General features: G+C 40.3%; 1 protein-coding gene across 5 annotated transcripts in view; it reads right to left on the reverse strand.

The window, feature by feature from the left end:
- Positions 1-657: 657 nt before the first annotated feature.
- RUG2 (Regulator of chromosome condensation (RCC1) family protein) overlaps positions 658-17,132 on the reverse strand; it is a 103,780-nt gene continuing 87,305 nt past the window's right edge. Inside the window, exon 4 of one of the 5 annotated variants that reach the window (XM_087701661.1) lies at positions 658-1,445. In XM_087701661.1, coding sequence (XP_087557787.1) covers positions 898-1,445 — 548 coding nt within the window. In that variant the 3' untranslated portion in view covers positions 658-897. The remainder of the gene's footprint in view (positions 1,446-17,132) is intronic. The other 4 variants (XM_087701663.1, XM_087701660.1, XM_087701665.1 and 1 more) reach the window with 4 other exon arrangements.

Below are 17,132 nucleotides of genomic sequence, written 5' to 3' on the forward strand. Positions count from 1 at the left end.
AGAGGGATGATGTAGGATTATGGAGACTGAAGATCAGGAGCTCAAAGATCCTAGAGAGATTGCTCAAGGAAGCTGAAATCCAGCATACATCACAGAATTTAATCGCTGAAATATATGGATGCAACTACATATTCTGGTCATGCAGATGCTCCCCAAAGCCATTCAGAAAGCTTTAGAACAGAGCACTTTACTGACAGAAAAAATTATGTCTCAATTGATTACCCATAAATAGACTGAAAATGTAGTCTAGCTGATCCACACATATTACTGGAAACACTACTACTGAGACTGCCCAGCAGCTAGACCCATCAACCCAAACCTACTTCCCACCACCAATTACACATTCAAGATTTGCTCCAAAGATACCAGAACTCCTCTGAACCTGTAGAATTATCTTACCTACTGGAAAGATGAGAAGGATTCTGACTACTCTGACTAGAATGCTTTTATTGGCTAGCTTTTACTCTGCATATTTCTGCTTTGCTTGCCTATTTTAGACCAGACTATATGATAAGCAACTAAGAGTAAGCATCCTGACTGTTAACATAGCAGACACAACATCTGCAAGCACTGTGCACATAGCACCACTAGCTGAATCTGATACTCAAGAAATACTTGGATCAACTCTAAAATCTTCTCAAGTAGAAATATAGACAAAATAAGAATAAATTGACACAATTATACAGATTTCTTCTAATCTCAAAAACACCACCTGGGTAAGTATGATGCATTCCCATCCAACTATGACTTTCAAACATTTTTCCAAAGAAATTTGGAAATAGCATTTTCATACATAGATCGGACTCCAAATCCCAGTTAGGCTGTACAAAAAACAAAAAAGCTAATGTTGCACCTCTCTCTCCTTGAGTTTCACTAGTCTCCTGGTAGTGTAAAGCATCACTTTTCACTTGCTAAAACAAGAGTATGATCCATTCCACAAACAGCTTCCTGAACTTTTACATCCTCCATGCTTTCTACAAGAGAAGGCTGTTGCTCATCTCTAGAACTGCCCAGCCCAAGCCTTCCATTCTTTCCACTTCCCCAAGTCCACAGCTCACCTTTCAAGGTTACAGCAAGAGAGTGCACACGGCCACCATCCACTTTAACCACCTGATCTTCTAGTCCATGAACTTTCCCTGGTATATTCGAGCATGCTGTCCTGCCCAGTTGGAATGCTGCGTTCCAGCCCCATGAGTGCACTGTACCAGCTAATTCTTTCTGTTGAATGTACTGAGAGCTATTAGTGCAACTAAGTGCCAGTGCCAGGGAGTGGCTTAGTCCAGCATTTATGGAAACCACATAGTCAGAGATTGCCACTTCAAATTCATGAGTTGAATCAGTCACTGCCTTCCAACCCAGCTGACCATGGGTGTCATCTCCAAAGCTCAAAACACAGCCATTTTCTACAATTTGATGACTCTCTCTCTCTCTCTCTCTCTCTCTCTCTCTCTCTCTCTCTCTCTTTTTTTTTTTCGTAAAAGTCTCTCTCTCTCTCTCTCTCTCTCTGCATAAAGGGTAATTTTATTAATTACTAGAAACACAAAAACACAACTATATGACTGACAATACAGGAGTTCTTTTTTTTTTTTTTTTTTTTTTTTTTTTTTGGTGAAGAAGTTTGAAGTAATGAATTGAAATATGTACATCAAGCCATCTGGCCAACCTAGCATTACCAAAGCATGCAACAAACACTCATGGAACAAAAAGGCTACAGAAACAAAGAAGCATATCATGAAGCAGGCACAATGGGGGTGGTGTGAATGATATCCATCCATGTAGCAGCCACCTCTCCAAGTATCAAACTAGCCAAAACCATGGAAGTAATTTGCCATAATGGCGATCCTCAAACACGCCCCACATGAGCATGGATGTGTAGGCCAAATCAAAAATAAAAGCATTGAGGGTCCTCCACATGTGCCAAAGACAAGTCCATTGCATAAAATGAAACAGAGTGGCCATGGATGGCATCTTTCCCCAAGCCCAAGAATGGATCACCATCCACTGACTTGTCACTGAGGTCCATACTTGGGAAATGAAATCCCAGATCTGTCTAGCAGCTGGGCAAGAGATTAAAAAATCAGCAGAAGTCTTGTCACATGTAGTATTAAAGACACATATACCATTAAAGATCTTCCGGGCATGCAACATATCTTCTGTAGGAAGACCCCCAATAAGAAGCCCCCATATGAAAACTTTCCCTTGGCGGGGAAGCTTAGACTTCCACAAGTGAAGCAACCGATCATGCCACTTAGCTTTGCAATGTCAAACAAACCAAACTTTGTTTGCTTTATCAATCACCCATTTCTTGTCCTCAACCATTTTATGGTAAATCTGATTGGTTGCATGTTTCAGAAAATCATCCGGTTTCACAAATGGCCAATCCAACCATAGGGATGAAGGCTGAAATGCAGGCAAAGGGGAATGCCACCGAAGTCATTCCTTGAAGTTTGACCAAAGCAGCTTGTAACCCCAAGGCACCCAAAATTACTAACAGATACAGCAGAAAGAATGAACATGAGACTGACCAGGAATGACAGCATCCTGTACAGTCATCAAACCCAATCTAGCCATCCAATTAAACTTATCCCACTCCATGTGCTGTCAGGCCAGTCCAGCAACCTGGATGTGGTCAAGACCTCAATGTGCAAGGCATTAGCCTCCTTTTTGGACTGTTTGACTCAAATTTAGAACATTCCACCACCATGAGGCCTGGATTCTAGTATGGCCATGTCACATGCCAATTTCTTCAATAAAAGTCCTAGCAATGCCTGTCCAAGGATAATGTTGTAACAAAAAGACTGCAACAGGGTACAAGCACAAGTCTTTTTATATGAATCTTGACATCCAGCAAGGCAGCACTGCCCAACCATTTTGGCATAGTAACATGTTGCCAAGAGACCCATACTTCACCCAAACGATTTCCTTGCTTCTTCCAAAGCATAAAATAGATGGACTGCACCAATTCTTGCAACGACTTCTTGTCCAAGGAAGCGAAGGTAGGAAATAGAAGATCATACTTATCACAACCATTTGTGGAAATTTAAATCACGCACATAGAGGGCCCCCTTGAGATTTCCAATACATGTGCTTATCATGAATGCGTACAGACATCCAATCAAGCAAAGCATAAGGGGCCATATCCATGCCGATGGGATAACCCAAATCTCTAGTAATCTCACCACAAGAAACAATCCCTCCTTGCCATCCCAAAGCATGTAGATCTTTCTCTATACAACTGATTATAGTGGATTTTGCGTATTGATATAGGGGCCTGAAGCTAAACCAAATAGGCTCCAAATAGTCATTGCTCTAACCAAATTCAATTGCTCAGCCTTAACAGACATAAATGGATTATCAGCGAGCCAAAAGTTTAGCTCGACTTGGAAGAGCCAAAGCAATGATTTTCCCATCAATGCCCAACTTCTGCAGTAGAAAGAGTATAGGATGAGTCATCAATGCAAACAACAAAGGACTAAGACAGCATCCCTGAAGAAGTGAGCAAGTGAGAGCAACTCATCAATTATCCCCCTCCATTAAGCAGCACTATGCATGCCACTGCATTATAACCAATTGTATCAATAAGAGAAATCATGCAAGGAACAAAACTCATGATAGTCATTAACTGCCAAGAAGAAAGACCACCTAACATGGTCAAAACCTTTTCAATGTCCAGCTGAATCATAACAACTTGCTGGCCAAAGGCTTTAAAATCTATCCCCAATTGAACATTTAGAATATTATGCAAAATACTTCGTCCCTTAATGAAGCCATATTGATGTTCTCATGGACTTCTCTTGTTTAGGATATTTACAATGGGTGAAAAGGGTTCTTTGGGGCTCTCTTTCATACCCTGAACACTCGTGCTCAGACAATGTAAAACATCTCTTTGTTTTTGGATGGTCAATTAGTTCATGTGGTCCCATGGTGGCCCCTAGGGAAATTTCAAGATATTTTAAGGCAAGCATGTCCCATTTGACTAGAGGTCATAAACTTTCCTTCACATCTTTGGAGGCTCCTCTTTAGTTATATGCTCACTTGGACAAGTTTTGGAGGAACCTCGTTTAGAGTCCCGTAATAGAAATAGAGATTTCCTACTATGAGATACAAGAAAACCTTGTCTCATTAAAATATGTTTTGAGCCTCTTGGTTTACATGCCTTGGTTTATGAGTTGAAATGGGGGATATTTGTTGAGCATTGCTTTAAATTGGTCAGTTAGGTCATTTTATACCACAATGTAATCAAGATCATAAGATATCATAGCATCTAGCGGATCCTTAGATAGAGATGCATATGCACATGTATAAGTCTCAAGCTTTGTCTTAACTGCAATATGTATCTCCTCTTCCACCTATATTGGGCAAAATGGGTTTAAAGATTTGCAAAATGATAGTCCTGAGGTGAGCCTCACCTTACCTCTCAAGAACAAGCTTCAAAGGAAGCTCCTTGGGTGACTGTGGTACAGCACCATGCTCACCAAGAACCCCGTTCAGCTCCCATGCGCCGACGGCCACTCACACTTTTCAATAAAAAGGCTAAGGATTTTATTCTAAGGCTCAATCGTCCAACACACCATATGTAGGCGTGGCTGATAGAAGTAATGATTCTACTTTGTGGTTAGACTCTCAAAGCAGGTTGCTTGCTTCCAAATATGCTTTTTGTAATTAGCAATAGTAATATCCTTCTCAATCCACAATTACTGGTTTGAAGAGGGTTGATCTTGTGGATGTAATTCATAGTGAGATGAGAAGATTCCAAGCAAGTAAATTTGCAAATGCTAAAGGAAAAGCACTACGGCAATAGTTTTCACTTGCTTGTATATCACGAGATTGACATTATGGAATCGCAAGGGTGTTTTGTCTAGTAGTAATGGTAATTGGGATGTTTTTTGTGTAGCGGAATACAAGCAGCACTCAATGTCCGATTCCATTTATGTATAAAAGGAAAAACACATTTTTTTGGTGGTCATGCTCCTCATAGATCCACGCCCCAGGGTAATGCTGGCCATTCGTTCTTCATTTCAGCAATCACTACTTTGCAAGAATGTTCAAGACAAATTTATGATAGTGAAGATTATGTACGAGGGCAAGGTTCAATGGTTGGTAGGAGTATATGTATCCAACACTACTTGGGATTATCGTCAGCTTTGGGAGGACCCATTGTGTCTCTCTATGGCCCATCAAGTGTTTGTGATGGGTGACTTTAATTCTTGTGAGCATATAGAGTAGGTAATTTCCCCTCATTCTATGATGAATGCTCCTAAGCACCAAGCTTGGGATGCTCTAGCAACTTCATCCTTGAAACAAGATATGTGGTTTTGGTTCCATCCTTCCAAGCAAAGATTTATGTACCGTTCTCTTTAGCATTTTGGTACTTGGGCTAGATTGGATAGGATGTATATTTACCAAAGCGATTCCTTCCTTCCGCCAATGCTTAATATGTGGGTGGAGAGATAGCATGTTCCTTCAAATCATCATCTTTGATCTTGGAGATGATACATCAGCCAATGGATGCCTTCAAGGCCCTACTTGATCGTTTTTCCTTGCAATTCAATTAGTCTTTTTTGTTGCATGAATTTTCTAAGTATATGTAACAATTGATTGCTTTTTTTGCAGACAAATCCTATCTATGGGAATGGATGCTTGGTTGATTTTTAGAGAGAATACGTGCACATTGTCTTGAGAATATGGAATTCAGCCAGCATTTGCTTTTAGAGCCGAATTGCAATATTGCAATCCCTACTCGAGTATCTTGTAAGCTTGCAAGAGGTTGGGGATACTTCTAATGAATTTGCCACTTATTCTGAGTGGTTGAAATGTAGAGTCCACACTCTTCAAGATGAGCAATATATAATATATAAACTGCTAGCCTATTTGGATACTTTGCATGATAACAATTGTTAGACCTATCATCTTTTTGCTTGCCTCCATCCAAAATACGCATGTGAAAATATCATGCCCTTGCTAGATGCATAGGGTGCTCTGGATACGAAGCCTCAATCTATCATTCACACACACACATAGATGAAACTTAAATTAAATAAGAATATTTACATCATGCCTTTTGGCCAGCCAATGAAAACCACCAAAAAAAAAAAGTAAAGCCAAAGGGCTACCAAAACACAAAACACAAGTATCATGTGGAGGGCACAACAAGAGTGGAGCAAACAATATGCAGCCATGGAGCAAGAACTTGAGGGAGGACCACGTCAGCTGAAACCATGGAAGAAATCTGCCATAACAGGTAATCCTTGAACACAAGCCACATAACCATGGATACCCAAGGCCGAATAAAAGATAAAGACATTATGGGTGCGCCAAATATGCCAAAGAGCAGCCCATCTAAAAAAATGTTAAAGGCAACAATGATTTGGTTAGCTGCAGCAAAGTAGTCAAAGAAGGCATCTTCCCCATGACCCAAGAGTGGATCATTGTTCGTTGTTGTGTCACCAATGTCCAAACATGGAAAATAAAGCTCCAAATCTTTCTCGCAACAGGGCAAGAGATGAAAAGATGAATTGAGGTCTCATCACATCATAGTACCCCGAAACGGCATTTCGAGGCTGCCAAAACAAACCGGCCGTTTTGGACCAAAACGGAAATGGCGAACCGGCGTTTTGGTATCCTACGGTTCGCTTTGGGGCACTCCAACTCCCTCCTCCACCTCCTCATCCTCCTCGTCCTCTTCTTCTTCTTCTTCTTCCCATTACCTAAAGTTTAATCATGGCGTCGGATCCATATTGGAGGCATGTCACTCCAATCAAGGGATACGAGGGCTCCGGCGGATCAAAGAAGTGGCGGTGCAACTATTGTGGGTTGGAGAAATCAAGGAGCATAACGCGCATGAAAGACCACTTGGCATGCATTCCTAACAAAGACATCAGGCCTTGTTGTCTAGACTACAATTACCAATTGTTCATTGATGTTGATACTTATTACTCAATAGTTACTAGAGTCTAGAGACTAGTACACAGTACTCAATGCTCACTGGCCTTTGGAGTTTTAACAGATTATTCACATGATATAGTTACATGTATCATTGTATCTTGATTTCACTTATTATGCATCTTGATTCTTGTTCCATTGTTCTTGATGTCAGTCTCCACTGTTCTTGATGTCACTCTTCATTGCTCTTTAGATCATAGATGATTCGCGAGTCATAAATTATAATTCATTTTGTTGCGTTAAGTTTTGAAAATTAAGTCTTAATTGTGTTAAGTTGTCTTAAGTTTCAGCCATCGAGTCTTGACTCTTCAATCTTTACTCGTGAGTTGTGACATGTGTAATGAATCATGATTTCAATTATATGACATGAAGACTCAAAGTTTTGTATGAAATTTGGATACATGTTGTTGTATATTTACATATCCACATAGAACTGTATTTATTTTAGGTACAATCCGAAACGTCGTTTCCCCGTTTCCAAAATTTGGCCAAAACTCCAAAACTCCGAAACTCCGGTTTTTCTCGTTTCTATTTCCCCCGTTTCCAAAACTCCTCCATACTATGCATCACATGTGGTGAAAAAGATACAACGGCCACAGGAAATCTTCCGAGCATGTAGCACATCCCTAGTGGAAGGACCTCCTAATAAGCAACTTGCATATGACAAACTTTCCCTGATAAGGAATCTTGCACTTCCAAAGTTGAAGTAATATGTCCCGCCACTTCTCTTTGCTATCCCAAACATGCCAAACTTTATTGGCTTTCTCAATGACCCATCTCTTATCCTCATCTTATGGTAAATCTGACTTTCCAACCTTTTTAGAAAATTGTCTGGTTTCACAAATGCCCAATATTGCCAAGTGGAAGAAGGCTGAAAAGCAAGCAACGGAGTACACCATTGAAGCTACTCTTGCAAGGTTGACCGAATTTGGCTATACCCTCTAGGCACCTAGAAGTACTAATGAATACAACAGAAAGAATAAAGATAAGGTTGACTAGGAATGACCACATCACATATAATCTGCAGCCCCAATCTAGCCATCCAATTAAATTTATCCGATACAAATCTTTATCAGCCAATCTAGTAGTCTGGAAGTGGGCATCACTTCTGCTTGTAATGATTTAGCCTTCTTTTGGAGATCAGGACACCAAACTATAAAGCCATGTATCACCTACTAGGAGTCAATGAAATGAGTAAGCAGAAAGGACTATGAAATTTAAAGAGGCCGCATCAAATTTAGAACATGACGGCAAGGAGCCCAAATAAGAGTATAGCCATGGGAGATACTAGTCTCCTCAAATAAAAAATTTGCAGCATCAATCCAAGGATGACTTTGCACACGTAGAGCTTGCAAAAGTGTCAATCATCTACTAGGAGCCAATCAGATGAGTAAGGAGAAATGACTATCAAGTTTAAAGAGGCCACATCAAATTCAAGACATGATAACAAGAAGCCAAGTAAGAGTATAACCATGGGAGATACAAGTTTCCTCAATTGAAAAATTTGCAACATCAATCCAAGGATGACTCTACACAAATAGAGCTTGCAAAAGTGCCAATCTCAAAGCCATCATATGGAGATTGACATCCAACAAAACAGCCTCACGAACTATTTTGGAGAAGTAACATGTTGCCAAGATATCCACACCCTAACCCAGACAATTTCCTTTCCTTTTCCACAACATAAAGCAAATGGGCTGCCACCTATTCCGAAGGGACTTCTTGGTCTAGGGAAGGAAGGGCAAAAAATATGAGACCATACTGATCATGATGGATTGTGCCACTTTCAGCCACACATGAAGAGGCCAGCCTTGTGATTTCTAATACATAAACTTGTCATGACCTTGAGAAGATATCCAATCAAATAAGGCCCGAGGAGCCACATCCATAGCAATGGGATAATTCAACTACCGAGCAATTTCACCTTTAGAAACAACCACTCCCTACTAGCCCAAATCTTGCAAACCTATCTAGGTACAAGAAATCAATGTAGATTTCTGAGCATTGATATGAAGCCCTAAAGCCAAACCAGACAGAATCCAAACAGCCATTGCCCTATTCACATTGGTCTAGTCATCCTTAAGAAACATAAAGGAATTTTCTACCAGTGATTGACCCAAAAGTTGAGCACCCCTAGGAAAAGTTAAACCAATGATCTCACCATCATCAGCCAATCAAACAAAATATATTTACATTGGTCCGGTCATCCTTAAGAAACATAAAGGAATTGTCTACCAGTGATTGACCCAAAAGTTGAGTACCCCTAGGGAAAGTTAAACCAATAATCTCACCATCGTCAGCCAACCTATTTAACAAAGAGAGGATTTAGTGAGTAACCAATGTGAACAATAAAGGTCTAAGAGAGCATCCTTGATGAAGAAAATGAAACAAGCAATCTCATATGTGACGCCCCCTCCCACCCCCCCGCCCATTAAGCACAATATGTGCCATGGCATCCCAGCTCATGGTGTCAATAAGAGGAGTCATCTAAGGATCAAAAGCCATGGCAGACATCAATTGCTATAGAGAAAAAGAGCTAACATGATTGAAATCCTTTTCAGCATCTAGTTGGATCATAACAACCTATTGACTAGAGGCTTTGGCATAATCAATCCCCATCTAAACATTCAAAATAATTATGCAAGATGTTTCATCCTTCAATGGAATGGTGAACCATACTGACATAGATGAATTGACTGCATAAACACTTTCTGAAATCTATCGGCGATGATTTACGAAAAGACTTTGTACAAGGAACCCATAACAGAAATGGGTCTCCATTGCTTCTAGGTGCACAAGGAAGGAACCTTGGGCAGCAAATGCATAACGACAATCTTCCAATCTGAAGGCATTGAACCAAATCTCCATACATTCTGGCAGAGGTGTATCAGTGGATCCTTAAGATGTTCAACATGGGTTGAAAATAATTCATTTGGGAGACCATTCCAACCAGGGCTTTCATATTTGGTAAATGGAACAATGCATCTCCACTTCAACCTTAGTAATATCCACCTCCATCAAATCTGCTCATTCATGCTTGATTTGATCTCCAACCATGTCACAAATATACTGATGAGCAAACTAAACAACATTAGAAAGAACTTCATGCGAACCCAACAAAGATTTGTAGTACTTAAGGCACATCTGAATAATAAATCCAAGCTCAGTAACCATATCATGCTCCTCATTCATCAAACACACAATATCCTTTCGAGTATATTTTTGGCATAAATGAGAAAAGAAATGGAGTCTCACAGTTATTATCATGCAAAGCATCTAGACAGGCCAACAATTTATATTTAGCATATTCCTCGAAGAGTTTGGACTTTGCATTTCAACCATTCAAAATATGTAAGCAATTCATCGAAGGTATCCCCTACATGTTGCATAGACACGAAATGTTCCAACAAGGATTGCAAATGCTGCAATTCAGCTCAAAAAGCAAATGCATATTGAATACCATATTGTCAAGACAAAGCGTGTGCATTATCCCTAAAAATACGCCATGCATCTATACCCTTGGACAAACCTTGCATGCCAAATGAAGCAATTGGTTGCCACACACACCCCAAGAATTGATCGTGCAACAGAAAAGACTAACTGAAATGCAAAGGCAAATGAGCAAGCACGATCTTGAAGGCATACACTGATTGATGCGTCATTTTGAAAACCAAGGGATAATAATTAGAAAGAACATGCTATCTCTCTACCCTCATGTCAATCATTGCTAGAAAAAATGAATCACTCTAGCAAATGTACATCCCATCCAATCTAGCCCAAGTATCCAAATAATGAAGAGATTGATTTCAAATTGAGAAGAATGGAGCCAAGACTACATGTCTTGTTTCAATGACATGGCTGCCAAAGCATCCCATACTTGACACTCATGAACATCCATAAAAGAGTGAGGTGAAGTCACCTAGTCCACGGGCACACAAATATTGAAGTCACCCATAATAAAAACCCTTATGGGCCATTAAAAAAGCGAGATGAATTCGCCAAGTCTGCAAACACATAAAATTTAAAGTCACCAATAACAGACCCTCGATGGCAAGCCATAACGAGGCACTACAAATCTTTCGAAAGTTGATGAAGAACTAGGTGCATACACACCTACCAACCATAGAGCCTCCCCTTCATACATAATCTGCACAACCATGAATCTACCTTGAACATCCTAATGAACCAATGACGGCTGCAATGAAGAATAAATAACCAACATAACTCTCGATTTATTATGCTCCACAACCCACAAAAAATCGAAATTACAAGCAAAAGCAGTCGTCCACAATCTACAATGCTTACTTCCCAATGAAACCCTTTTGACATTTTATAAAACAATTCTCATAATGAACAAAGAGGAAAGAACTATGGAAACACTACTTCCCTTTTACATCCACAAATTTAGCAACTTGAAATCTCTCTATATCACTACAAATCACATCCACAAGATCTGCCCACAAGCATCAAATCTGAATGTAGAATCATAAGCACCTTTATCAACCACTCTAACTTCATGCATTCGAGACAATTGGGGCTTAGAATACAATCCCTTACCCTTGTGTGTTGAAAAGATTGAGAGATATTACCAAAAGTTGGATGCATAGGAGTCAAACAGGGTTCTTGACAAGCATGGCGTTTGACCACAATGACCCAAGAAGCATGCTTAGATGCATGTTCCTAAAAGGCAACTTGAGGCTTGCCCTCAAGTCCCCCTCAAGCACAACCTAAAGTGAATCTTTATTTCCATTTCCATGTAGACCAAGGGGCATAGGGGAAGAAACACATTGTTGCCATGACACATCTTAGGGCTCATGCTCCATATCCACCTTAGGACCTAGAAAACACTCAAAAACCTCAAGATTATGATCATATTTACAAATAAAATGAGCCAATTTGCCACATCTGAATCAATATCCAGCAAAAGTCCCCCACTTCGGCTCATAAACCAATGCATGAAACCCTAGAGCCTTAAAACAAATTTTATTGGGCCAAGGTTTTCTCATATCCCAAAGCAAGCACGCTCTATTTCTATTACAAGAAGCCAAATGAGGCTCCACCAAAACTTGTCCAAGAGACCTCAAAGACAAAGGAAGGAGCCACCAAAGGTGAAAAGGGAAATTAACCACTTTCATCAAAATTGGAGAGACCTGCCCAAGAATATCCTAAAACTCATCCATGGGCCTCCATGGAACCACATGAACCAACAGACCATCCACGAGCATCTAAAGCACGAAAGAGGACCTCAAAGAATCCTTTCATTCCATCATAAATATCCTCAACAAGAGGATCTCACACATGCTCACTATCATTATTCTAATGCACATCATCACTCAAAAGCATTGATTGTGGCCATGCTCTAATGGTAATTAAGGGTGCCCTCGTGAAATAAAAGATAGCTGCCCTCTCATGGAAGGCAGCAATCCGCTGTAATACTATTTCTATCCCAAAGGTAGCCAGTACATGGTCATTGTCCAATAAAGAGTTCACTTTTTCTTCATTTACATGCATATAGTCATTCATGAGATTGTTAGCATGTGGTAGCATATACTGAAAAGACTAATTTGTCTACGAGTGGGAAATAGATGCACCTTGTTGAGGCATCTCTAGAGCACCAAAAACTGGAGAATCACTCCCCATCTCGCAAAGTTTACCCATCTCATCTCCTTCCACTAGCTCATGAAAATCCTTGGCCAAAGTCTCAACATTAGAGTCCAATTCTTTTTCTCTCCCTTCTCAAATTTGTTGATCAAGAAAATCCATATGTATACCAAACGATGCATGCATATCTATGCTCGAAGCAACCCAAAACAGACCACACTCAAGAAGAACACAAGCTGACCTGAAACTAGAAGTATGTAGTTCTATACAGTCACCCTAATTTGCTATTGCAAGAGCCCCTCATGTGTCACCTTGCAAATCATGAATTAGATCTACCATGCGTGCCAAATCTGCAACGTTCAAGTCAACACTACAAGTCTGCTGTGTTTCATAACTATTTGCCTATTTGTAGGGTTGCACTTGCCCATGAACAAGCTTGTATAGGGACAATGCCTCTCTATAGGGCATAGTTACAAGTGATGGCAATTATTTGACTTGAAGATTGCATGGGGCCCTTAGTAGATATTAAGGCCAGCTTTGTTCCACATTTGAGACGATTGACCTTGAAAAGTTATCTTATTTCCTTGGGGATGGAGGTGGTTTGATTTGGAGATAGTATTTCTGACTCACAGTAGAAGTATGGCCTCTGGTTAGTGGAATAGTATTGTAGTAATCATACATGTCTTGTGCCTATGTCACTTGACCACATTGTCAACTTATCTAAGGATTCCCTAGGTCAGCCCTTCGATAAGATCCATTGTAGGAAAACTTCTTTGGTTGATTCATACTAAGACTAGATTTTGCATATTTTGTTTCTTTACTTATTCAATATTTCAATTCACCAAAAGTGTCACATTGGATTGCTTGTATGTGTGTGTTTGGTGTACTTTTTCTTATGGTTTGACATATGCTCATGGTTTGCTTGTGCAAAGGTATACTAATTTAGATTGAACTGGAAATCTTGACACCTAGTAGTCTCACAAAGGCTACATCTTTTCCTTGGGTATTGGGAATAAAGGCTCACATGCTTTTTACAGTGTTCGGGTGTGCACACACCCTTACACTTGTGCTTTATATATATATTATCAAAACCTAAAGTGGTGCATCTCGTCATTGTACCAAACACTGTGTGTCGTGCTCTCACTCTTTCAGCTCACTCTCCCTACTCTGAACTCTACACTCAATGTGATCTGCACTCTATCTCGATCCTTGTGCATCTGCCATCAAACTAGTATTAGAGCATAAGGAGTGCACACTGCTCGAGGAAAGTTAGGCATGAGTTGGATAGGCAGCAACTGGTCGTAGTGAAGCGAGAGAGATAGGCGATTGTCAAGTGGATAGCTGGCGGAGCAAGCGACTATCAAGTGGATGTAGATTCAGCTGACGGGCTGGTTAGAGTACACGCATCTCAGGCGACGCAGGTAGTCAAGAGCACGTGACGGGATACACCAACGGCGAGCAGGCCACGGACGGCACACGGCCACGGACGGAAAGTGGGCTGCAAGCACGATAGGCCAACGCAGTCGACGGCCTGATGGATGCCCGAGCAGTCAACAAGTCAACGCGTCCGGCTTTCAAATTCGAGAACCACTTTTTCGTCATTTTTTTAAAAACTATTTTCTGCAATTTGTTCCCTTCCACTAATGGCTATTCGCATGCCCATGCATAGTGTGCAATTTGGCCCAAAAAATTGGGGCTTTTCTTGGATTTGGGGATTGTGATGCAGAACAGGATAATTTAACTTGGAAATTGCAAAATCGGTGCACATTTGCCCAAGAAAATTTGGGGGTTTTCACATTTTAGTGAAACTTCTTTAATTTAATTTAAATTTGTGCACACCGGACCCAAGAAAATTAGGGCTTTTGCAAAATTTAATCAATTTGTGCAAGAATTGCTTGGTATATGCACTTGGGCATATGTATTGATGCAACCTAGACAGATTTCCTTTTGAAAATTTAGGGCTTTTGACCGAAATTGTCAAATTTGTGTCCGTGAATGCTTTTGGTACAGAAATTGTAATCAAAATTTGGAGATTTCACATGTAATTGATGCCTTGACCTCTGAATGTGGTTGTAATTGCTTATGGAGTGCAGTAGCAGACACTCTAATTCTAAAAATATATTTGTAGATCTGAAATTTCTCCACATTTTTTATTTTCATTGCCGGTTGGTACTTACATGTACCGTGGTCACTTGTTTGACATTTGGGCTTACATTTGGTAACTTTTGAGTCAATTTAGTGCTACAAATTATGGCTGGAAACAATGACAGCAGCAATCTTTTGCACATCAAGAAGCTTGAGGATACACATAATTTTGCAATATGGCAAAAACAATGCTACAATGTCTTGGTGCACAAGAAACAGGTGAAGCCCATCAAAGCGAAGGAAATAAAACCAATAGGTATGGAACAAGAAGAGTGGGATGATTTGGATGAGCTTGCACGCTCTACCATTGAGCTCTTAGTGTCAGACAACTTGCTCTTTAACATTGAGAGGTTGAATTCAACATATCCAATGTGACAAAGAGTTGAAGAATTGTATGCTCAAAAAAGTGTGGTGGGCAAGATTTATTGGCTGAGAAAGCTAATTGACTTTCGCAAGAAGGTAAACCATGTCTGTACATTTGAACGAGTTCAACTCCATTTTCAATCAATTGATTGCTTTGGATTTCCATATTAACGATGAGTTCAAAGCTACTTTCTTACTATGCACTTTGCCTAAAAGTTGAGATACTTTTAGGATAGCCTTGAGTAACTCAAATGCTCACCTATTATATTCTAATGTGGAGGTTCTTTGCTGATGGAAGAACTCAACAGACAAAATAATTCAGCAAACAAGTCTTCTAATGCATATCACACTAGGGACAGATTTCAACAAAAGGACAGTTCTAAAAATACTAGTTGTAAATGTCCCTAAAAATAAAGGGACTAGTTGTAAATGTCCCTAAAAATAAAGGGACTAATGCTGAAACAACAAAAGGACAGCAACAAATACTAGTTGTAAATGTCCCTAAAAATAAAGGGACTAATGCTGAAAATAATTAGCAAGATATTTCCCATGATGTACCACAAATTCAGTAAGACCAAATGCCTTTGGAACAACTAGAACTAGCCATACAACATACTAAACCTGCAAAACAGCAAGTTGTTAATGCAAATTTACACGCTCAACAGCCAACAAATCTTGACCATTGGATCCATAGGTCGACCAAAGTGCAAAGACAACCAGACAAGTTTGTTCCTCGTGTCAATTATGTGGCTGATTATGTCATGTTGACAGATTGTGGTGAGCCATCATGCTTCCAAGAAGCAATGGACAGAAAAGACAGCAAGGAATGGCATAAGGCTATGCTATCAGAGATGGAATCTCTCATGAAAAATGGCACTTGGGATTTGGTGCATTTGCACGACTAGTTGCTAAAGGGTACAAGCAAGAATATGAAGTTGATTTTGATGAAATCTTTTCTCTTGTAGTAATCAAAATGACTACTTTGCGAACCATTTTGGGCTTGGTTGCATCTAAAGATATGAAACTCATATTGATGGATGTCAAGATAGTCTTCTTACATGGTGACCTGCATGAGGAGATCTATATGCAGCAGCCTGAGAGTTTTGTTGCAAAGAGAAAAGAGCGCATGGTATGTGAACTCAACAAGAGTTTGTATGGACTGAAACACACACCTCGCCAATGGTATCATAAATTTGATACATTCATGCAATCTCAAGGATTCCATCACTCTCAAGTTTATCACTACTTATACACCAAGAAGGTAGCAAATGGCAACCTTATTCTTCTTGTTTTGTATGTGGATGACATACTTATTGCAAGTAGGGATGTTCATACCTTAGACTCCTTGAAGCAGAGCTTACATAGTAGCTTTGATATGAAGGATCTTGATGAGGCCAATCATATTCTTGGCATGTGTATACTCAGGGACAGATCGAAAGGTCTTCTCTATCTGTCGCAACAAGAGTATGTTATTAAGGTTTTGCAGTGTTTCAATATGGAGGGGGGAAAGCCATTGGTGTACAATTGCCCTCATATGTGAAACTATCAGAGTGTAGCGATGCGGAAGCGTGGGACCAAGACTGAGAGAGAGAGTGAACACAGAGAGAAGAGAGAGAGAGAAAGAGACAGTGGAAGATGAAGATCTGTTGTATAAGGTGTGCTGTATACAAAGATATGCAGATATATACATGGGCGCAGTGCGCGGGACTGCGTGTCTCCACCTCGACGATGCAACCTGCTGTTCACCTCGAAGTACGCTGCAATCTGCACGAATCTCCAGCCTGAAATCTGCAAAACACAAGTGGGAACAATGTGCAGACTGCCGGCTATAAATAGCCTGAAATAATGCAAAAAATATGGCAAGTCGGGGTCGGCTGCATTAAATGCAGCCGACTGGTACAGATCTGTCCGACTGTACCAGACTGCCACGTGGCTGCCTGCTCCGCCAAGGGATGACTAACTATCGCTAACACCCCCTCTCAGAGCCTGGACGGGGAAAAAGCCTGAGGGATCTGGCATGTCTCCGAAGTAGAGCCTGGGGAAGCGCCTTTGTAAACAAATCTGCAAGATTGTCCTCCGTC

Source organism: Lygodium microphyllum, chromosome 20 (genome assembly GCF_053477565.2).
Source record: "Lygodium microphyllum isolate KBCC chromosome 20, Lygodium_microphyllum_v1.1.10, whole genome shotgun sequence".
NCBI lineage: Eukaryota > Viridiplantae > Streptophyta > Polypodiopsida > Schizaeales > Lygodiaceae > Lygodium > Lygodium microphyllum.